General features: G+C 32.7%; 4 protein-coding genes and 1 long non-coding RNA gene across 10 annotated transcripts; 3 read left to right on the top strand and 2 right to left on the bottom strand.

Annotated features, from left to right (window-relative positions):
• Window positions 1–354: 354 nt before the first annotated feature.
• On the top strand, window positions 355–1134 carry LOC107364373 (uncharacterized). The gene is made up of 2 exons (XR_001569142.3): window positions 355–787; window positions 945–1134. It is a non-coding gene; the product is annotated as an uncharacterized LOC107364373 (long non-coding RNA).
• A 1597-nt stretch (window positions 1135–2731) lies between these two features.
• LOC107364441 (uncharacterized) lies at window positions 2732–7658 on the bottom strand. 3 transcript variants are annotated; one of them, XM_025161354.2, is made up of 6 exons: window positions 7518–7658; window positions 5954–7048; window positions 5705–5865; window positions 4830–4971; window positions 3572–4690; window positions 2732–3068 (listed from the first exon to the last, which is right to left on the bottom strand). In XM_025161354.2, the coding sequence occupies exons 5-6, from the start codon at window positions 4222–4224 to the stop codon at window positions 2936–2938; spliced, it is 786 nt and encodes a 261-aa protein (XP_025017122.2). In that variant the 5' UTR covers window positions 4225–4690; window positions 4830–4971; window positions 5705–5865; window positions 5954–7048; window positions 7518–7658; the 3' UTR covers window positions 2732–2935. The 3 variants fall into 3 exon arrangements, with proteins under 3 accessions (XP_025017122.2, XP_025017121.2, XP_015787270.2); XM_025161353.2 differs by having other exon boundaries at window positions 5785–5865; XM_015931784.3 differs by lacking the exon at window positions 5705–5865.
• On the top strand, window positions 7111–9561 carry LOC107364440 (trypsin-1-like). The gene is made up of 4 exons (XM_025161356.2): window positions 7111–8072; window positions 8179–8435; window positions 8628–8779; window positions 9014–9561. Exons 1-4 carry the CDS (start codon window positions 7510–7512, stop codon window positions 9170–9172), a joined length of 1131 nt encoding a protein of 376 aa, XP_025017124.2. The 5' UTR covers window positions 7111–7509; the 3' UTR covers window positions 9173–9561.
• LOC107364439 (tolloid-like protein 1) lies at window positions 9505–16162 on the top strand. Its single transcript, XM_015931781.3, has 7 exons — window positions 9505–9941; window positions 10084–10447; window positions 11117–11719; window positions 12179–12427; window positions 12760–13230; window positions 13484–14272; window positions 15853–16162. The coding sequence occupies exons 1-7, from the start codon at window positions 9804–9806 to the stop codon at window positions 15954–15956; spliced, it is 2718 nt and encodes a 905-aa protein (XP_015787267.2). The 5' UTR covers window positions 9505–9803; the 3' UTR covers window positions 15957–16162.
• LOC107364438 (uncharacterized) lies at window positions 10510–21294 on the bottom strand. Of its 4 annotated transcripts, none has more exons than XR_001569149.3 (13): window positions 21179–21294; window positions 20500–20929; window positions 19125–20422; window positions 18073–18993; window positions 17942–18005; window positions 17773–17878; window positions 17504–17693; window positions 17274–17435; window positions 17080–17197; window positions 16936–17015; window positions 16743–16865; window positions 16192–16501; window positions 10510–13329 (listed from the first exon to the last, which is right to left on the bottom strand). XR_001569149.3 is itself a non-coding variant. In XM_015931780.3 (12 exons), the coding sequence occupies exons 2-12, from the start codon at window positions 20923–20925 to the stop codon at window positions 16306–16308; spliced, it is 3684 nt and encodes a 1227-aa protein (XP_015787266.1). In that variant the 5' UTR covers window positions 20926–20929; window positions 21179–21294; the 3' UTR covers window positions 16036–16305. The 4 variants fall into 4 exon arrangements, 2 of the variants coding, with proteins under 2 accessions (XP_015787266.1, XP_089126185.1); XR_016200889.1 differs by having other exon boundaries at window positions 20623–20929; XM_015931780.3 differs by lacking the exon at window positions 10510–13329 and having other exon boundaries at window positions 16036–16501.
• Between the last annotated feature and the right edge of the window lie 351 nt (window positions 21295–21645).

Raw genomic sequence — 21645 nt, 5'->3', positions numbered from 1 at the left:
ATTGAAACATATCCTTGATGTTAATTTGGTATTTTCATCTTGAGATCAAGACTATTACCCACCAACACCACCAAGAGTATCTGAAAGAAACATAAGAATCACTTTACCATGAAATAAAAGGTAAACGATTCTGTGACTCTTCAGGTTAAGCAAACTTAAAATTCATGGTAAACTTGATTTGGCCCTGACAAGAGTGAGACTAAAGTCACTTTTAATGATAGCACTACTAATAATAATCAAAATATCATTAATATATTAGTTTTATTTAGTAACTCCCTTTAACCGTAGGTTTAGTAGCAAGTTTTAGCAACAAAAGCTGAATCAACCAGTCAATCGACTTCACCATTTGCTATCCGATCTTCAATAAGTGTAAATTGCTTCAACATAATTTGATTGTTTACATCAAACACCATTTTAATGATGACTATCTTTTCTGAACATTTTTGGAGTTTCTTCTCCATTCTTTATTTCTTCATTCGTTTCCAAATCTACTATTAAACTTGATTTGTGTCAATTGTGATTAATAACAATTTTAAAATGATCTGATTTGCCTTCATTGTAAAATAAGCCACCAAATTTATTGTCGGTCCAAGATGATCCATTTTGGTATGATTATTGGTTTCTTTCAACGAAATATCATGCTTCTTGCTCTTGATTTCATATTAACCTTTATCACCATTGCTTTATTTAAATTTCTGATCACCATTGAGCCATCGGATTACCGTATTACTCATAGCTATTAATAGTTGCTCATCTACTCTTAAGACTTGTTGACCGTTCAAGCAAGGTGAGATCAAGTGTTAATCATTTTATTTCAGATATCGACCGATGTTTATCAATGATCATCAAGATTTATATTCATGTCGGTTTCAAGATAATCAGAATCTTCCTAATTTTCATTCAACAATTCTTTAAATGTTTTTTCTGTTGCTTTTCATTTGCAGAGTCATCAAGACTGATTAAGGAGTACAATCTGATTCAAATTAAAAAAAGACCAGAAAGGATTAAAGAAAGAAAATCAACAAAAACTTGAACCGTAAAGCTTGGATTGATGATACCAAATTCAAAATCGTTCATTTTAAATTGTAATTATCTAATGTTTGAATTGACCAAATAAAAAATGTCCAATTTTAATGGAAATGTGAATAATAATGTAAAATGAATACCTTTTCCAGCCTAAAGATTGGACGATCAGCTTTCACTGTTGCTAAATTTTGACCCATCAAATTTACTAAATAACATCAAATTGCTTCTGAAATTGCCTGAAATGTGACCAAAATTAGTTGAAGGTAAACCTAATTTATACCCTCAAGATATGTATGGTTTAAGCAAGAGTAAATCAGTAAACTGTGATCCTGTTTTTACTATTCGTGGAAACGATTAGTTGATGAAATTGATAAATGATAATAGGTCACGGTCATAGGGAAAGTCCGATAGGAAATGTGAATAGGATTCTAATTTTCTGTGACTTAAAATCAGACTAAAGGTGAATAACAGATGTCAAAGAATAGTGAAAAGTTGACTCCGAATCTGTATCAAAAATAAGCAACAATCAAAAATCTATTGATAATATAATACAATATCTGAAAGCTCAGGTACAGTATTTTTCAAAAAAACTGTCACTTCTCTATGTTTGTTTCAAGATGGAATATCTCTGATATTAGACTTGAAAATTTTATTAAATTCTGGAAAGGGACTAAAACGTGTTCAGAGAGCTCGAATTTACAAAAATTTCAGCATTCAGAGTCCAATTTGTATGAAATAATTGTCATTGAAATGACCTCAGTTGCCTAAAATCATGAAAAAAGACTGCAAGTCTGTTTTGGATTGAAAAATGCCACAAACTAAGGCATTAGCTTTGCTAATGTGTGCTGAGTCAGTCGAATAATCATTTTCATAGTTACAAATAAAATTATAAAGTCAGAGTCTGAGGCTAATAAGCGTTAATTCGGGTCGGACACCTAAATTTCAACCAACCAACAGGTGGCGCTTATCATTTCTCCATTATAAACTCCATAGAAGTTTTTAACTTACATAATTTTTTCACTAAAAACTCGACTTGTTATGTGCTTAAAAGTCGAAGGAGGGCACATATCATACTAAATTTTTCCAAATTTAATCTTTGACTCATATAGTTTCAGCTCAGTTAATCTTAATCATCTGATGTTTATAATTAATAAAAAATAAATGTTTGTATTACTGACAATTTTTTTGAAAAATACTGTATCTCTGTTGTACAGGAGCGAAAATTACAAAATAAGTTAATTTTCTGATAAACCATCAAATTTCAATTCTAAAGTTGCATTAAAATCAATTTGAACAATGTACACTCATAGCTGGTCAAAAAGTGATCATTGAAAACATAAAATGGTCATCAAATTTTAACAACACTAATTGAATAAAACCAAATAATAATTAAAATTAGTTGAATTGTAGTTGTAGTTGAAACATAAAAAATCACTTTTCTCTGTAAGAATAGCATCAGAAAATATTTTTCACATTTTAGTTTGATTTTACTTCGCTAGATGGCAGCCTTTGATTCAATTGCAATCATAAACTTTATTTAAATCTTTCGTTACAAAAGACTGTGATTAAGGTCAGAAGTCAATTAACGACGTCTTGTATGCATATTTATTCATATTTATAAGAATAGTTGAATCTATCAACAGTTAAATTAAGAATTTACAGGCAAATTCATTTTACGTTGAATAAATGGGATTTAACTAACAAGTGAAAAAATGTAATGTAACTTTAATCAGATTATTAAAAATGAAAGTTGACTAAAATTATTGACTAAAATAGCAAGTAGAGAAATGCTGGTGATAACACATTAATTAACTGTTGAATGTTTTCAATGATGAGCCAAGTCAATGTTTCCGTTGATGGTTAATAATTTATGAGGTAGTTGAGATAATTTGCCAAATAATTATCACTGTTATTTGAGCGAAGCCTTTCGACCTCGAGTTGATTCAAGATGAGCGATTTTGTGAACAGCCAGAGTCCGATTTTGACAAAAGCCTTTACCACATTCGTCACATTTAAACGGTTTGTCCTTCAAGTGAATATACCTGGTTAATTAAAGAAACAAAAGAGGTTAGCAACTTCAAGGAATTCAGATGAAGATGACGACAATTTATTTGAATGTAAGCAATAAACAGAAAAAATGAGAACATTAAATGAATTTGTTCATTGTGATGTTATTGCACAAACTTCGTCATTGGTAAGATAACTAAATAACATTGCCATTAGCATCAAAATTAGTACAATTAGTAAAAAGTTAATTTTTCAAAGTGAAGGTAATAGACATTAATATGGACTCAAGACAATGGTAAACATTGAATTAGCTTTATCACAAAAGGTTTGCTAATATAATTCGTACCTTTACTCATTCAACTCATCAAATGTAATCATTTCAATTGTTGATTTAAGAAAGGTTTTGTGTAAATTTTATATTTAAAAGACAATTTTTACAATGGATAAAGTCAAATATTGAATTTTGTACAGATTGATTGATACAGATTAATCATTCATTTCTATATGTTAAACATAAATTGAAAGTAATTGAGCTTACTTGTGATCTCTGAGATGATCTTGTCGTCTGAACGCTTTGTCACAAATGTTACATTTGTAGGGCCTTTCGTCTGTATGAGTCCTTTCGTGAATCATTAAATTGTATGATTTGGTGAAATGACGGTTACAATACTTGCAAATGAATTGTTTCTTTGGTCGAGAATAGGAGGATCGTTGACTTGATGAACGACAATCTGATCTATTGAACCATCCTGTCAGTAAAGATGAAGTTAGTATTGATGGATTGACTAGGTTTGATGATGTTGGTGAAGATAGGGATGAAGGAGTTGAAGATGGCAGGTTTATTGAAGATAAAAGTGAAATGGATGGCGATGATGAAGATGAGCAAGAAGACGGGACTAGATTTTGGTGATTTGTTGATGATAGCAATTGACGAGATTGGGTTAAATGATTAGATTTTGTTGACTCTTTGGATGAACTTTCTTCAATTATGGATTGAGCTAGTCGACTGTAATCCAAACGGTGCTTTGATTTATTAATGTTTTCACAAGTTTGATTAGATGATGTTGATGACAATGGATTTTTATCATTCAATTCAAGTTGAGAACTGAAATATGGACAATAAAAACAGGAACATTTAGATGGATAATAAAAGGACAACAAATCAGGCCAGTTGATTGATGGAAATTGCATGATTAGATTGAAAGAATTACAGTTTACAATTACTTGTCGTTACAGTTTACTTTATGTTCAACTTGATGCCTTAACCATTTTAATTGAAGATATTGAACTAGTCGAGTTAGATGACTACAATGAGGGTTAAGAAGCTAATAGGTAGGAGGATGAGCTTATGCTTTGACTTTAAGCCAATAGCTTCTGCACAGAAGGCTTAATCTCTATGTTTGATCCCTCAGTCTTCCTTGTTAGATGTTAAGATGTTTCTTTCTGCTTCTCTTTCTTGGCATCCTCATCCTAAACCACATAATAATAATAATATTTCCAGCCAACCCATAGAGCTTAGATACATCAGCATTTCTATAGGTTTACACATTCTCTGTAGCGAAATGTCTTCCATGTGATTATGCTCCAGTATTAAATGAACAAATGAAATGCAACCATTTCCTTCTAGATTGGAAATTTGAATCATCCTGAATTTTACCTGAAAAACGAAAGGATAATATATTAAAATTTACAAATCTAAACATGAATTGATCTGAAAAAGCAGCTCTTATTTGATAAGATTTGCAGTCGATTTTGATTTCAACGTTTTTCATAAAAAATCGTATTTAAATACTCACAGCTCACTAAATTGGAATAGGAATTGAATTTTTTATTAAATCATCAGTTTTAACAGCTAATGTCTCTTTAATAGTTGCATTAATTATCTTAGTCAACGATCCATATAAAAGCTTTGAATTATTTATACTCATTGTGATTAACCTATGAAATGATGAAAGATGAAAATGAAAACAGTTAATTATCATGTTGAATTATGGGCAACAATTTTCACAATGAAATAAATAGTTAATAAGAAATGTAACAAAATTAAAATACAATTGACTCTTGATTGTATATTAAATGTGTAAAAATGTAAATAATAAATGAAAATGAACTGAGTTTTATGAAGCCATGATTGAGATGTTAAAGTGAATGGCGAGAATAAATTTGAATACAATTTAATACTTGAAAACATGTTGCTAATAGGGAAATGATGCTGAGGACGATGACGATGATAAAAGATGATAATGATATTTCTGGAATCTCAATTGAAAGTCTGAAATTGTACAAAAAGGAAAGGTTAGATTATTTATAGACAAAAGTTATTGAAATAAAAGGAGGAAAGGAAACCAGAGAAGAAGAAAAAAGAAAGTAAAATATTTCTTCTGAATCAGATTGATTGTTTCAAGGTTAACCCCTTGGTGTGTTGGGCCGACAAACAGAGAGACACTTTTGTTTTCAAGTTACTATGGTCAACTGGTTAGGTCAATGGTCAAGTTTTGTTGAGCAACTAAAGGGAAAAGTAAATTGAAGTGACCAAAAGTAAAGAATGCTGATCTTGCAGGATTCAGAGTAAAGCGAAAGCCAGAGGCAAGGAGAAGATGAAAAAATGTTTAAAATGAGTTGAAAAACAACGAAGAAGGAAGTTCAATTGTTAAAACACAACAAGAATTACAATTAACTTGGTAATCAAGTGAATGAGACTTGAATGAGTGAAATGAAGGACCTCGGAAAAAACATTGAACAATTATCAACCTCGATGTAAAATACGACATCAGAAGCACTATTGAGAAGGGCACCAAAAGGATGATTATAATGACCAATAGAGATGTTAATCTAGTAAACAGAAAGAGTGAAAATTAATTGTTAACAAACATTGTAGTCCGCAATTAAACTGGGAAAAAGAGGATTCTTTCAACATTACCTTAAATAGAGATTGTAAATGTAAATTTACAGTTCCATCAATTCCTCCAAATCCAGAGAATCCAAAAAACTTGAATAATACCAACTGAGTTCAACCTTCGATGGTTTTGTGTTTGTATTTCACACGTCCTCGAAACTCGTTGACTAATTTCAACAATCATTGACTCTTTTGCATTGAGAGTTGATTAAGATTACTCGTTGTTTCAAAGTCTAAACAATTGATGAGATTGTAACAGATGAAGTGTTGAACAGTCATTGGTATTCAATAACTGAATTTTTTCCGCTGTCCTACTGAACAATTTACAGATGAAAAGGTTTAAGTGAATATGAGGTTTTGACCACTAATCAGGAGTTAATGTTGAAGATGATAGCTTTTGATGGTTAGATGTTGAAGCGTCTTGGGATTGGCATTGGGATGAAAGGTTACTTAAATGGTATGCTAATTGAACTGCCAAAAATAGGGTTAGATGAAAAAAAGGATAACACCTTGAGGGAAAAGAGTTTCATCTTTCATGGTAAGTTTGTAGAGACAAAATAGACTTGAGTTAATCTTTCCATCTTTCCAGATTATTAACCAGCAGTCACTGTGAATGATGAAAACAAGTCTGTAAATATGTAAACAAGCACCAAGATGCTGATGGGTTAACAGTGCTTATCATCAAATCTTTCACCAATTTGCATCTTTTTCCATTCGCCTTGTTTACCCGTTTCCAGATTTCAAGTTACAGTTTAATCTCTTTAACATGATGGTCCAAGGAAAACAAATTATGCCATGTTAATCGGTTGACTCTTTAGTCTCATCACTCAACAGCTTATCAGATCAAATCAGTGGAGAAAAATTCTTTGCTTTCAATCGATAAAATTCTTGAAAGTCCATGTTGAACAATTAAATTTGAAGCAACGGTAATCCATTTCATCTTTAATTTAACCAAGACTTGCTACTTGAAGGGTGACTTGAATCGTAACCATAATCTTTATCCTTTATCTTGAGTTCAACTTGAAGCCTAAATCCAGTATAAATTACAATTCTGTTGCCAACAAAGTGAAACAATTTGATAAACAAAGCATCCACCATCAACTTGCTCAATTGTACAAACTATGAAAGAGAAGATAAAACATTAATATTAATAATAATTTATAAAACCTCACAAAACCTTTATTTCAATGGTTTTGATCAAGACTAGTAATCAAGTAAAATTTTGTTGATCCTTTTTTCGCTTGTTTCACAGTATCTTGTTAATCTGAAGCAATACTTTATCTATTCAGTTGTAATTTCAAATAACTGAAACAACTATGTTTCCGGTCAATTTTGATAATTGTTGGAGTATAGCGCATTCAAATGTATCCATTATTTGAATGGTAGCAAAATTTATGAATTATAAATCAGTGGAACTGATTGATTTAATGAAATAGCAAAGACAATGGGATAATTGGCTCGGTCATCATTAAACACAATTTGTTTTTATGCCATATTTATTATATCGATGAGCTATCTCTCAACCCTATAGATTGTGAATAATAAAATTACCAAAAATTTCAACAACAGTTATAAAGTCAATGTTTACCTTGAAATCAATGTCAACATTTTCCCTTTTTGTTATGTTCACCATTACGTTGAACATTTTTGATACGATTCTGGTCTCTGGACAGTTCCGCGGTCAATTGACTGACATTTCAGCACCTGATTGTATCCAATCAAATGGTCGACGAGGTAAATGTTATCGCCAGGAAGAGTGTGGACAATTTTACCGTAATAAGGTCAGCTTTGATGTTTGCGAGTTATCTACGCAATATTTGACAGTTTGTTGTGATGAGTTGCCATCATCGAGGTATAATGTTTTTCGAGCAGACAATAGTTGGCTTGGAGATGGGCCATTTGCAACTGACTTTGAGTGTGGAATCAGAATTGCCAATAGAGATATCTTGGATGTTATAAATGCTCCAGGAGACCCTAACGATCAGGGGCAATTGCTTATTCAAGCTTTGACTTATTTGGCCGCACGAGATGGTACTCATCCATGGATGGCTGCTCTTTGGTATAAAAACAGGCCAATTTGTGGAGCAACAATAATCAATCGACGATCTGTTTTAACATCAGCTCATTGTTTCACATTCTCCAGGTAAATATCCCAAGTTTTTATATGCTAACAAAAAGATGGTAAAGGTAAAATTTTGATAAATAAATGACGACTTACTTTGGTCTTATGTTTGAATCACTGAATAAAGGGAACCAGTTGATTACACACTTACAGTAGGATCCATTTACTTAAATCAAGGACGTAGACTCCAAATATATCGATTAATAATCCACCCAGACTACCGTCAACCATTAGTTTACAATGACATTGCCTTAGTCATCTTGGATAGTCCGTTAAGATTTGATTGGAGGGTAAACCCTGTATGTTTATCGAATGGTTTTATTGGTGATTCAATGTTGAAGACACAAAAAGCAACAGTAATCGGTTTTGGTAACAGGTCTAATCGTAAGTATTTAAACATTTATACTTCATTCCATTATAAAGTCAAAAATTGAAAAATTGATAAGTCTTGCAAAGTCTGTGACGAAAGTGTCATCTAGGAATGACATTATCAACAGGCTCCAATGTAAAGCTTAACAAAAGAAGAGGTAAGAAACTTGAGTCATAGGTTAATAGTCTTTTTTTATTTCTTTTTAGCTTCCAGAGTCTTACAAGAAATAACCGTTCCTTTAATCAGTGCAAATGAATGTGGCCCTATCTACGCGAGGTTTCGAAAACACTTTCCGTTTGGATTAACAGATGAATTTATTTGCGCGGGTTACCCTCAAGGAGGTAAAGATGCTTGCTCGGTAAGTTGAAATATTTCCATTCCTTATGCAGTAAACTTGTAAAGTAAAGCATAAAATATGTTTCTTTGTTTTTAATAATAGTCGTGGTGTTGATTTGTATCTCGATTGTTTAAATATCAAGAATCAATAGCATATTTTGTGTCTTTGTTCAATTCAAATTATATTCTTCTTGTATTTATTGTGTTTTTGAGTCAATCACTAACTGTTTTATTGTCTACATTTTATTTTTATAAGGGTGACTCGGGTGGACCAATGACTATCAAACACTATTCAAAAACAATGCAAATTGGGATCGTTACATATGGCTATAAATGTGCAATGTCGGGATTTCCAGGAATTTATACAAGTGTTGGCTATCACTATCGTTGGATAAAGGAAAATTCTGTACGATAAAGTTACAATCAACCAATTGATATTTCCTATCTGCCATTTAACCATTACCATTGTATAAAGTTAAAAGCTGAACCCATGGACAAATGTGTTGGTGAAAGAAGGAGGGAATGGCTAGGAGTTGAATTAGTGTAAAAAGGAGTTACTCGAAGCAATAGATCCCATGTTTATGTATAATCTGAATTAGATGGTTTCAAACATAACATATAATTTTGATTTGTATCTCTCCCATTTCTGCATCTTACCTTTTCTATTTCTTTCTCACTTTCTCTCTCTCTCTCTCCCCTATTTACTATCAAATTGTACAGTTTTTCTGTTTGAATTACATTTTTCCCTTTTTATAAGAATAGAATTCAAGAAATAAAAAAAAGATTTCACGCTTGGTAGCTTAAGATAGCCTTGAATTTTTTCATTACTCTTTTCCTTCTAATCATTCGTTTCTCCATTCAATCTCTAGGGCTCACTCTTCCTCTTCATTTAGCTCATTCATCTTTTTCATCATCTTTCAACCGACAAAACAACGTTTTCTGAGTTTCAAAAGTCTCAGGGAACGATTAAACTCTCAATTAAACGAATGGACAACGGAAGTAGCAACAACAAAATTTCATCCAAAATTTGACATTCAACATCTTGTATGCTTTTCACTGTCAACATGAAAAGTTATTCAACGTTTGTTTACATTATTTTATATTGTTTAAGTCAAATTATTTACCTTTCATCAATAAACTGCCAATTATCAGCTCCATATGAACTTAATTTAGGACATCCATTGGTATGAATAATTTTACATCTCTTCATTTCATCATTTACTGGCTACTTGTTTCAATTTTCAATGTACAAATATATTTCATTGGTTTTGGATTATATTTACAATTTAATTGCTTATAACTGTAGTTTACATCTTTTTTAATCAGGCTTTACCACTCACAAATGGAACCTCATTGACTTCATCATCATCAAGTTCATCAGAACCTCTTTCATCAACATTATCCACCAACTCAGCGGACCTTTTAGGTTCTAAACTCAAACGTTCATCTTCATGTGGATCAGAGATTCACCGATCGGAGGGTTGGATACAATCACCCAATTATCCAAGTAATTATCCTGATTCAACTTACTGTGTCTACACAATTCATCGGTACAATCATGATGTTTGCCGGATCGAGGTTCGTCTTAATGAATTTGATTTGGAAGACACAAGACCTCTCTGTGATGCAGATTATCTTGATATTGGATCAGGTTCAAAAATGTGTGGAACCTTAATTGCTGATGCTAAGTGTAAGTTGTTTCTCAATTATAATATAATATAGCAATTGATTAATGAATGTTGCAAATGTTGATTTACAAGTAATCAAAAGTAGTCATTTTATTGACAAAAGGCAAAAAACATTTTGTATAAATATATTTACTAAAATCTTATTACATTATTTCACCAGAATGTGGATGTAACCATTAACAGGTGAATTTATCAAAATCTCATTGATTATCCAAAAAAAGAGCAGAGACAAATATTTACAATTATGTTTAAGATTAATTAAATATTTTTGGCACCAAAAACATTATCATTATTATTATTTCAATCAGCCTAATGAAACAAACAATAACAAGTTAAGCGGATTGGAGTTGATAGAGACAAGAATAGAATCAGAAGGGACAGATTGTAGGAAAGGCTGATTGAAATGAGTTGAAAATTAATTTAGTTTTTGATGAACACTATACTTTTAACGTATACTTTATGTTTGCATGTTGGAAGACTCTTGTAATAAGCAATTAATAGTCATGGATTCAAATTGATTGAGATCAATGATGTTTTTAAAAAAATTAATTCAACTGCTTGAAATTCAGTAGTTTCCAAGAGAACTCTTTAAGGATGAGTTGAAAAGCTTTCAATATACTTTCTAATCCATCTGATATTGGTTGATTATTATCACTTTTTTTTCCTTCAAGATGTCACTTATTTCAATTATGGTGAATATACATTGAATATAATATTTCGAAGCGACCATCAGCGCACAAGAAAAGGATTTTTAGCACATATACGTCAAGTTCCTAATTCATGTGGAGTTCTTGATGATATTCTTGGTGGTTCAGTGATTCCACCTAGATCCACACCTAACACCAACCGTGAATCCAGGCAATATTCAGTTGACTCACCATCAGAAACTTGTGATACAACAATAACTTCTTTCAATGGCTATATACGATCTCCTTCTTGGCCCTCTGATTATCCTCCAAATATGCATTGTATTTACACTATTCGTCGACCTGCAATCAATGTTTGTCAAGTTGAATTGGAAGTCCTTTCATTTTCGGTTTCTTCAGATGGTTACACTGAATCGGGATCACACGAGTGTTCTTCTGATTTCCTTGAATTGCCTGATCGAAGTCGACTTTGTGGCTACAGAAAGGATAAGCGAACGTTCACTTATCCATCAAACAGTGATTCAATGAGCCTTACATTTAAAAGTGATTCCAAAGGATCAGCATCTGGATTTAACATACAAATACGTCAAATACCATATTCTTGTGACATTTATCGAGCTCCAAAAGGTATACATTCACATTTAAAATACAATATAATACATTTTACATAATATGAAAAGAAAGAATATTTTCTTTCTTTTTTTGTATCTTCTATGAACAAAACAACTAGAAGATAAAAAGAGTTGAGAATTAAAGATGCGTTTAAGAGGTTAAGGGGCTAAATTGGATTGAGGTTGAATTAATCAAGTTAGCATTAAACTCCTTGGACGGTCCAAGAATGTCAATATAAGTAAATGATGTGTCGATGATTAGTTGATGATGAGAAATGCTTGATGATTAAGTGCTCCTCAATAATTTTCATGATTATGAGAAATTAATTGATTGAAATTTTCTCAATCAGCTTTAGCAGTGAAAAATAGATGAAAAAAAGTTTGCTTTTTGTCGTCTTGTAAAATTTTCCTTAATTTTTGTTTTCTTTGATTTGATTAATTTTCTCTTCACTGGTTTAATGAACTGGCTGACTAGGAAATAAATGTGACCAACGAATAAGCGCAAGTAGATATCGTCTAAGATCACCTGGATATCCTGGTTATTATGGTCCAAAAGAAAATTGTGTTTACACGATTGAAAAAGCAACTCCAAACACTTGTGGTTTTGTAATGGACTTTATCCGTTTCTCGCTGGAACAGGGTCGAGATAAGAATGGCCTTTGTAATAAAGATTACCTGCATCTTCCAGACGGAGATCGTTTGTGTGGGGACATAACGGGAAGAAGTAAGTTAACACTTTTCACATATTTTTTTCTCAGTAAAACAGTTAATGTTAAATCTTTTACTTTTAGAAATGAATTAAGGTTTTCACATTAGAGGTTAGGTCTCTCTAAAAATAAAGAGGGACAAACGTGATTATTTATCCATGATATCACAGCTGCACAAAAAAAAATTTGCCAAATAAGAGAGAAACAATCAATATTGACTGTTATTTAAATGTGTTTATCTTCTAATAGCTGATTGATTTTTCTTTTCTTTTGATTCTAATTTTGCGGTCACCATTTGTTTGGAATCCAAAAAAAATATTAAAAATTCTAAAAACATCACATTATTCAGAGAGTTTCATCTTCCCCCAAACATTAAACAGCTCAATCACGCTGTTTTTTTCAAGTGATGGTTACAGAGAAAGTCCTGGTTTTGATATATTGATAAGTCAAATTCCTTGTGGTTCACCAGCACCATCACCAATAATACCAGATCCGTATTCATCAAGGCGAGGATTGCTTAGACCACCTCCAACATCTCAATCACTTTCACCTGTCTCAGAGCAATCAGAGGCAAAATTGTGTAACAAATTGATCAACAATCAACTAGCTGTTATAACAAGTCCCAACTATCCATCAGATTATCCACCCTACAGTCGATGTTCATATATAATTCATAGATCATCACCGGATATTTGCCAAGTAAAACTCCAGTTTCTCAATTTGGATTTGGAAAAAACAAGCGACTGTCGAACGGACTATTTACAAATTGAGCAAACCAATGAAAAATATTGTGGCCGTCAGTGGCTTCTACCAGATAAGAGTAAGTTTTCAACAGTTAATAATATCCTTAAAGCCTTTAATCAAGGTTTAGTATTGGAAAAAAACGAAAAAGCACTTTGTGTTGCAAAAAAATATTGATCTGTGAATAGAGAATAAAAAAAACATTAGTCAAAATATTAAAACCAAATTGAAAAGGTCAAGAAAATAATTAAATATTGACTGGTTGTTAAAAATAACTTTGATAACGATGACGAGTTACGCAGAATTAATAATTACATTAATTTTTTTTCTAGTTCTTCGATTTCCGTACAATTCTGATAATTTACGGCTCAACTTCATCTCTGATGGACAAACTAATAGGCCAGGATTTGAAATAAGAGTAACACAAATAAGAAATTCGTGCTTCCGTCCAGTTTCTGAAGAAGATCAAAGAGATCAAAAAGTCAACAACGTCTGTGATTCATCAAATACGATGAAAGGAGTCTTTAGAAGTGGAAATTATCCAGCACCATATCCAGCAAACGTCAACTGTATTTATCGAATAGAAAAATATAGCAGATCAGTTTGCCGAGTAACGATCATGTTCTCAGACTTTTCGGTGGGAACATGGGAAAGACGAGTTTGTGTAAACGATCATCTTTCAATTGACGGTAAACGCTATTGTGGCTATCGACGAGGTGAAGTGATAACAATCGACTTCCCAGCTGACCAATCTCATATTGATCTAACCTTTAAAACTGATTCAACTGATCATTATGGTGGCTTCAGAATTGACTATCAACAAGAAACTGCAAACTGTGGTTATTCATCAATCAATAGACGTCTAATATCAACAGGCGAATCATGCACAGGACAAATATTTTACCGAACATCATTCCAAATATCAACCCCAGGAATAGATTCAGGTTCATATGAAGATAATCTTGACTGTGGTTATCTGGTCCGAAAAGCTTCCTATGATGTTTGCGCCTTGGAAGTTAAATTTAATTTGTTTGATTTAGAGGAATCACCCAATTGTGTTAAAGATCATTTGGAAATTGAAGGAATCAAAGTTTGTGGCAAATTACCCTCTGATTCAGTTAGTAAGTATCATCGGAATGAAGTGAAGATTCTAATCGGAAACAAACGAGATTTGTTTCACATTCAATGAAAAAACAATTTCTCTAATCAATTAACATCAATGCGTGAGAATTGACTTCTTTCATAGAATAAAGCTGAAATCAAGGTTGAAAGGGTTAGCCAATTTAATTTGCTAATTGTGAGAAGATGCTTCAAGATTGAGTTTCACTAGCATTTGATAATATTGATGGTTATGATAAGTTATTGTAAAATTATCTAAAGTGTTGAGGTAAATATGACATAATCAACCCAACCTTTAAAAATATATCAGAATATATTTTTTGATTGTTGAATCTTTCAAGGATTTAAGGATAACCTTGAAAGGCTTAAAAATACTTATTTTGATCTTTTCTTTTCTCTTCATTCATAAAACTTAAAAAAATTAAGTTGGAATTGAAATGTAATGATCATTTCAAGCTTTAAAAGAGCATGATCAAGAGCTGGAAAGAGTTGAAAAGATCTAAATTGAATTGTATTTGATTATGTCAAAAGGAAATCGGACAATATAATTAAGATTGTTTTTTTTCTAATACTATTGAGCTAATTGTAAAAAAAGTCAAATCTAATACAAGGTTAATTTATCTAATCATATACTTGGATAGATGCGAGAAATCAAAACAATCGAAATACTTTACGATCAATTTAGATGAAAAATAATTATTCTTGCAAATTATAATCAAATTTTAGATGATCGTTAAATATATCGATGAATCTTGAGTGAATGCCTAGCAATAGACAAACAGCATTTCCAGGGAAACTATAAGCAAGTAAACAGCTGATGATTCAATATTACTGTTTACTCTTTCAAAATGAATTATAAAGGAAAGAGTTTGTTTATTAAACAAATTAAAATCCGAGTGATAAGTTATGATCTAAAACGATAGTTAATGACAATCTAATTAGCTTTTGTGAAGAGATGGAGTAGAGAGAGAGAGAAAAACTAAATTAACTTTGATTTTACGTTTTGTCAATAATAAATCATGAATGATTAATATGAGAGAAAACAAGAACTTACAGTTTTGATGATAATTTATTTGTGATTCGATAGATCGATTTTGGGTGTTATTGGGTGCTAGTGGTAATCAACTACATTAGGAAGTTCCGAGAATGTGTCAACAATGAACAAAAGAATGAAAGAATCCACTTAATAGTGTTTTGATTCGTTTCTTTAAATGTTTAAGTTAAGTGTGAAAAATGTCAATTTGTCGGACCAACTAATCAGTCTTTGGATGGTTGATTTGTTTCCAAAAAGTAATTGAAAACAAATAATCACTTTTGATGCCCTCTTCATCTTCCATGCTTTGATCATATAGACATATATAAATTAGCATAGATGACATGAGGGTTAAGAATATGGTTTAGCTGTAAAAAGCTGTCTAAAAGATTAACTTTCAAGTAAAGAAAGTTTATATTCAGAATAGAGTATAATTTTAAGATGAATATGAATGAATAAATTCAAATAATTTTCTTTCTCTTTTCCATTCATATTCTTATTCTCATTCTCACATCTTTTTTCTCTTTCTTTTTTCTTCTTGGTCATCAGGAACTTATGAGTTCAAAGATAACGAATTATTAATTAAATTCCACAGTGATTCAAGTGGAACCGGAGCTGGTCTTTTGTTGACTCTTAAGCAGATTAGATGTTGACTTGGTGACAATTTTCCAGCGGAAACAATTCTAAAAACATAACAATGGAACCGAAGGCGCAAATGGAAGCTTACTTGGATTTTCAAATTTTTAGACTTGTTTATCAAAAAAAATATGTTGACTGAAACTCATCATCGATACCCGAAAAGTTTTTTTACAACACAATTGCTGTTGAATAACCAGTCAATAAATATTTTCTGTAGTTAGATTTAAATAGAAATATTTGTGTGGACACCTCTGTCTTCGCTTTGCTGTCATTGAAGTTCAGTTAATCATCCTTTCGTCAGGTAGGACTGATAGTATTTTTTAGGTTATCATTAATGTAATTAATTTTCGCATATAAACATCCTCAGTTTGTTGACTGGGCCTGAGGTAATGTAGACGATTGTTGAGATGAGCTTTGGGCGGCTAATGATGCATGCGATTGAGAAGTTTGAGATGATTGCTGATGAGGAATAGGTTGGGATGCTTGCTGTTGAGTTTGATGTTGCTTTCGACGTCTTTGTTTAGACCACATTTCATGACAATCTTGATGTTGGGGTAAACTGAAAAAAGAGAAAATTAAGAAACATTGTAAATGATTTACAAATTCATCACAGTTCCATTCCAAGTGAGTAATAGAGGAACATTTGTCATGAGAACATATGCAAGAGCCTATGCTAATTTTTAGCAATCAAGTTTTGAAATGTCATTGTTTATTCGGTAAATATTAAAAAGGACAATTCAAATACTTGATAATCAATCATTTGGAAATCGCTCTTATTGTTAGTCGAAAAAGTAACTTACTTTGGTGGGGACATCGTGCTGTTTTGAAGCCATTCAGACTTTAAAGCTTCCTCAGCAGTTATTCTTTTAGCTGGATCAAGGCAGAGCATGGCGTCTAATAAATCTAAAGCTCCTTTAGGTATACTGTTAGAGAAGAAAAATAATAACAAATTAAGTCAAACAAGTCCCACATGAAAAACTATCTTTTACTTACTAATGAAAACGTTCCCTTAAACATCTTTTGTACGGTTTTGTAGACTTATTATAAGTATTCCACAATGGAAGATAAACAACCTAAAAAGAGTTAAAATCAAATGAAACCATGTCCGATGTCTATAAGTTTTTTTCGATAACTTACGGAAGGCCATGTTTGAGAATTTGGAGTTCCACATATTCTAATTATGCTTTCAAATTGAACTTGTTCATTGCTAGCTTGAAAGATTGGTTTTTTAGTAAAAAGTTCTCCTAAAATACACCTAAAAGATTATGAAAATTCATGAATAAAATTAATACTGTAATAGATTCAAAAGCCAAATTTATGATGATTCTTACCCGCAACTCCAAACATCAATGGCAGGACCATACCTCTCTTCACCAAGTAACAGTTCCGGAGGTCTGTACCAAAGAGTTATCACTTTATTTGTATAAGGCCGTAATTTATCCTCAGCACTAAAAAGACGAGCTAAACCAAAGTCAGCTAATTTGATTTGACCTCTGGATGGAATAAAAAATGTAATTTATGAAATGAAAATGAAATATGATTTAAATTAATGTGAAATTACCTATTATTCATTAAAATATTTGAACATTTTATATCCCTATGCAGAAAATTATTCTTATGACAATAGTGAAGACCATCAATTAGCTGTCTCATTGTATGAGCAATATTGGCGTCATTAAAATTCACTAAACCACTTTCCAAAAGTCCCATTAAATCATGATCCATATATTCAAAAACAAGATAGAAGGCACCTTTAAGACAAAACATAGGAAAATAGAATGACAATGAGTCATGATCAACTGTATAGAGAAAAAAGTAGATTTATCTTACCTTTATCTTTTTTAAAATCTAAAACGTTTTGTTTATCAGTCACAATTTCTTTTAAATTGACAATGTTTTCATGATTCAATTGCCTTAAAATTTTTATTTCACGAACCTGAAAAGTAAATAAAAAATCAATTATAATAGATGTACCAATTAACAGCTGAACAAAACTTACCGCTGTAATGGGAAAACCTTCTTTTTCATTTTCTAATCGCACTTTCTTTAGTGCCACAATAGACCTATCAAAAAATTAAACATTAGTACAATAAAATAAAATTATAATAGTAATAGAGATAATAAACTTACTTATTTTTCTTATCCTGGGCTTTATAAACTTGACCATAAGTACCTTCACCTATTTGTGAGATGATATTGAATACATCAACACAACGAGGATTTTGATCCTGGTTTAGTGGATATGTTTTACTGATAACACGGGGTCGTTTACGAACTACTGGTTTACTTTGGTCCTCTTCAACTGGCTCAATAGGATTTCCAGAAGTTGGTGGCAATGGTAATTGAGTTAAACGTGAGCTTGGTGTATGATGAGCCTGATTTACTGCGTTTGTTCGTTGAGATGATTTCGAGCCAACCATGTTTGGTAGTGGTAATGGAGGTAATGTAGACAATGTAGATGCTCTCATATTTTCAAAGCCATTGTGTTGCTGTAACATTGGTTGTGGTAATGATTGTTGAGACTGAGATGTTGGCTGTGTTAATTGATGAAGATGATGAGGATGATCTGTTAGGATGGTTCCGGGATGAATTAAGTTAGGGTTTAAAGGTTGTTGTGAAAGTTGCTGTGTATGCAGAGACGAAATTGGAAGCTGCTGTTTAGGAGGCATAGGTGGCATAGGCGACATTTCATTAGGAAGTTCTCCAGGCTTTTTATTTTTAAACTTAGAGTGCTTCATCAATTCAGCACCTAAGCTTGTTGATGCATATCTATTATCTAAAGAGAGCCCTTGACGAGAACGGACATCATCATAATTATCTCGACTTCGATGTGGTGATGGCGATGTTGATCCAGGTCTTGATGAACGGCCAGGTCTGGGTGAATGAGGTGAACGAGCAGACATTGGAGACCGATGAGGACGCCCGGCTCTTGGAGATAAAGGAGGGGATCGAGGGGAGAGGGGAGCTCTTCTAGAGCGGGGTGAGACAGGAGTCCTACGATATCTAGGTGATCTAGGTGATCTAGGACGACCAGGGGAAATAGATCGATCCCTAAAGAATAAAAGAGAAAAATGATTAGAGATAATTTCAATAACTAAGCAATAGCTATTTAAGCTAATTGCATTTGAAAATTAGCAAAAAAATTATGAAGGAAAATGATTGAAGATTTTAAAAATAGTTACCTATCATAAACATTCCGCTTAGAACTGGAGATGGGAGATTTATGACGAGATCTATCCTTTGATCTATCATAAGGTGACCTTTCTCGGGATCTATCATAAGGTGATCGATCTCTATTACGTTCATGAGATCTTTCTCTTGGTCTATCGAAAGGAGAACGATCCCTTGGATGATCATATGGTGAACGGTCTCTTGGTCTATCATAAGGAGAAACATCTTTAGCACGTTCATGCGGTGATCTATCACGAGATCTACCTCGTCCATTAGATGAATATTTACTACCCCGTCCTTGGTCTCTAGATGAACGACTTGAATAATTTTTACTACTTCTTGGTGCCGGCTCGGATCTCCTGTTGGGAGATTTTTCCCGATTCCTTGGAGTAGGAGATAAATCTCTACCAGAATATCTCTTGTCTCTTGGAGGTGACCTAGTATGCGAAGATTTGCGAGAAGACGATGTGGTTGAAGGATACTTAACTCGAGAGGGCGATTTCTCTCTATCTGAAAATTCCTTGGAGCGATCACGATCTTTACTTCTATCAACATGTCTAGAAGGGCTTGGAGATCTATCTCTCCGACGTTTAGAACCAGATGAATCAGAAGATGGTGGTGGTGGACTCTTACTCCAAGATCGTCGCCTAAATGATGCTGAAGACGATGATAAAGGCGGAGGTGGAGGTGGCGGAGGTGGTGACCATGGTTTACTAGAATGAGGGCTGGGAGATCTTCTCCTTCTTACATCAGTATGAGGAGGCGTCCGAGATCTCGGTTCTCTGGGATTTTTCGAACGCTTATCATTTTTATTAAACTCTTTAGGTGGTGTTGCAGGAGGTGTTCTAGACCGAGATGGTGGTCCTGATGCTAGTGATGGTGGCGGAGGAGGAGGAGGTAGCTGATGTCTTTTAGTAGGTTTCTTCTTTCTATCTTCTGAATCGATTCTAGATTCATCAGTCTCTGTGGAATCAATAGGGGAGAGATGAACAGTTGATTTTTTAGGCTTATCAACAAAAGGAGGAGATTTATCCATCCAAATTTTGGCTGGAGAAGTTATTTCGACAGCTTTTGATTTATTAGATCGAGGACTTTGAGTTGGACGAGTTGAATGTTTATCTGCCGCTTTCGAAAGGACTGGTGATGAAGGTTGACTGATTTCTTCTTCACCCAACGGTGGACTTTGACTACTTATACGCGATAAAGGTGAGTCTGGGTCGTCCCCCTTTTTACTGTCAGGAACTTTTACAGAGCTAACAACTGATTTTGCCTCGGCATCACATCCTACTTCGCCCTCTTCGGCATCATCCTATAGAAAAAAGATAAAAAAATAATAAATAATTAGAAAAACATGAGCGAAAAAAATATAAAATCAAGCTGGTATACATTTCTTTGGTCATCAAAAGATTGAGATTGAATGTCATCTGTATCCGAGATATCGTCATATTCTGGTACAAGAGGCTTCGAGCTCAATATTCTAGGTTTTGGGTCGTATTGGTCATCATTAACCTCTTCGAGATCATCCTCGGCTTCATTCCTTCTACTCCTATGTCTATCCTTTTTATGACGTCTGTGTTTATTTGAAGATGAAGAGACATCACCACGCTCTATCGCACCCGAAGAGTGAGGACGGTGTTTATGTTTCCGGTGTTTTTTCTTCTCATGTTTATGATGTCTATGATGTTTTGAGGAATGTTTTCTCTTTACAACAGATGAACCATGATCAATATGACGACCGGACTCAACATCTTGGCCAGTATTATCGCAGTCCTCATCGGAGGATAATGGTGAATATAAACTGTTGGATGACATGTTACTGCAATAGAGAAAAATAAATTGAAGAGAAAAAATAATCCAAATTAATAATAAAAATAAATGAAAAAGATATCAAACATGAGAAAATGAGAAATGCAAAGAAAACCAGCAATGGTTATTGATACGGAAAGAGAAGAGCAAAAAATAAGTGAGGAGGAGAGAAAGCAAGTGAAGAGAAAGAGTCAAATATTAAAATAAATCTTTAACCAAGAAACAGTTTAACAGTCGACTAAGAATGTTATAAACTTACCTGATAATATTTTGAATAAATGATAATTAATTAAACAGCTAAATATAATAGTAATTAATTAATTTACAGCGAAACCAGAAAGAAACTCTCAACTCTAAACTCTTAAATTTTACATTGAATGTTCTACATTCAATGCAAGGAAAGCCAGGCTATGAGGTTGCCAGTAGTAACCTTACCTAACAGGGAGAGTTAAAAAATTGCAAATAAAAAAATGTTCAAATAAAGTCACAATTTAAATTGCTAGTAAATATTTTACTGTTAATTGCCCTTTTAATCTGATCTCAATTACCTTTCAAAAAATAATCAAAGCCAACAATAAATTTATTAAAAGAGAAAATTAAAACTGCTAAAGATAACGAGGTTTTGCATTCAATTTTCATCCAATTGTAGGCAAAGTTTTGGGTTCTTGAAAATTTTTAATAAACACTGAGATTCCGTTTGCAATAAATTCATGTTAAGATAGGTAC

Source organism: Tetranychus urticae, chromosome 1, assembly GCF_039701765.1.
Source record: "Tetranychus urticae isolate SD_2017Ah chromosome 1, NJAU_TeUrti_SD_1.0, whole genome shotgun sequence".
NCBI classification, from domain to species: domain Eukaryota; kingdom Metazoa; phylum Arthropoda; class Arachnida; order Trombidiformes; family Tetranychidae; genus Tetranychus; species Tetranychus urticae.
The sequence above is the reverse complement of the archived record's forward strand: the minus strand, read 5'-3'. Positions and strand labels throughout refer to the sequence as shown.

What these genes read in the sequence shown, in the direction of transcription:
- LOC107364441 (XM_025161354.2), bottom strand. Translation starts at nt 4,224, where the DNA reads ATGCAATTTCCATCAATCAACTGGCCTGATTTGTTGTCCTTTTATTAT. An exon ending in GATCATCTCAGAGATCACAA is followed by an intron (nt 3,069 to 3,571) that starts GTAAGCTCAATT and finishes TTAATTAACCAG; the next exon opens with GTATATTCACTTGAAGGACA.
- LOC107364440 (XM_025161356.2), top strand. Translation starts at nt 7,510, where the DNA reads ATGTTTACCTTGAAATCAATGTCAACATTTTCCCTTTTTGTTATGTTC. An exon ending in CATTGTTTCACATTCTCCAG is followed by an intron (nt 8,073 to 8,178) that starts GTAAATATCCCA and finishes CACTGAATAAAG; the next exon opens with GGAACCAGTTGATTACACAC. An exon ending in GAGGTAAAGATGCTTGCTCG is followed by an intron (nt 8,780 to 9,013) that starts GTAAGTTGAAAT and finishes TATTTTTATAAG; the next exon opens with GGTGACTCGGGTGGACCAAT.
- LOC107364439 (XM_015931781.3), top strand. Translation starts at nt 9,804, where the DNA reads ATGCTTTTCACTGTCAACATGAAAAGTTATTCAACGTTTGTTTACATT. An exon ending in TGGGGACATAACGGGAAGAA is followed by an intron (nt 12,428 to 12,759) that starts GTAAGTTAACAC and finishes CACATTATTCAG; the next exon opens with AGAGTTTCATCTTCCCCCAA. An exon ending in ATTACCCTCTGATTCAGTTA is followed by an intron (nt 14,273 to 15,852) that starts GTAAGTATCATC and finishes CTTGGTCATCAG; the next exon opens with GAACTTATGAGTTCAAAGAT.
- LOC107364438 (XM_015931780.3), bottom strand. Translation starts at nt 20,925, where the DNA reads ATGTCATCCAACAGTTTATATTCACCATTATCCTCCGATGAGGACTGC. An exon ending in ATTGATGTTTGGAGTTGCGG is followed by an intron (nt 17,198 to 17,273) that starts GTAAGAATCATC and finishes ATAATCTTTTAG; the next exon opens with GTGTATTTTAGGAGAACTTT. An exon ending in ATTCTCAAACATGGCCTTCC is followed by an intron (nt 17,016 to 17,079) that starts GTAAGTTATCGA and finishes AACTCTTTTTAG; the next exon opens with GTTGTTTATCTTCCATTGTG.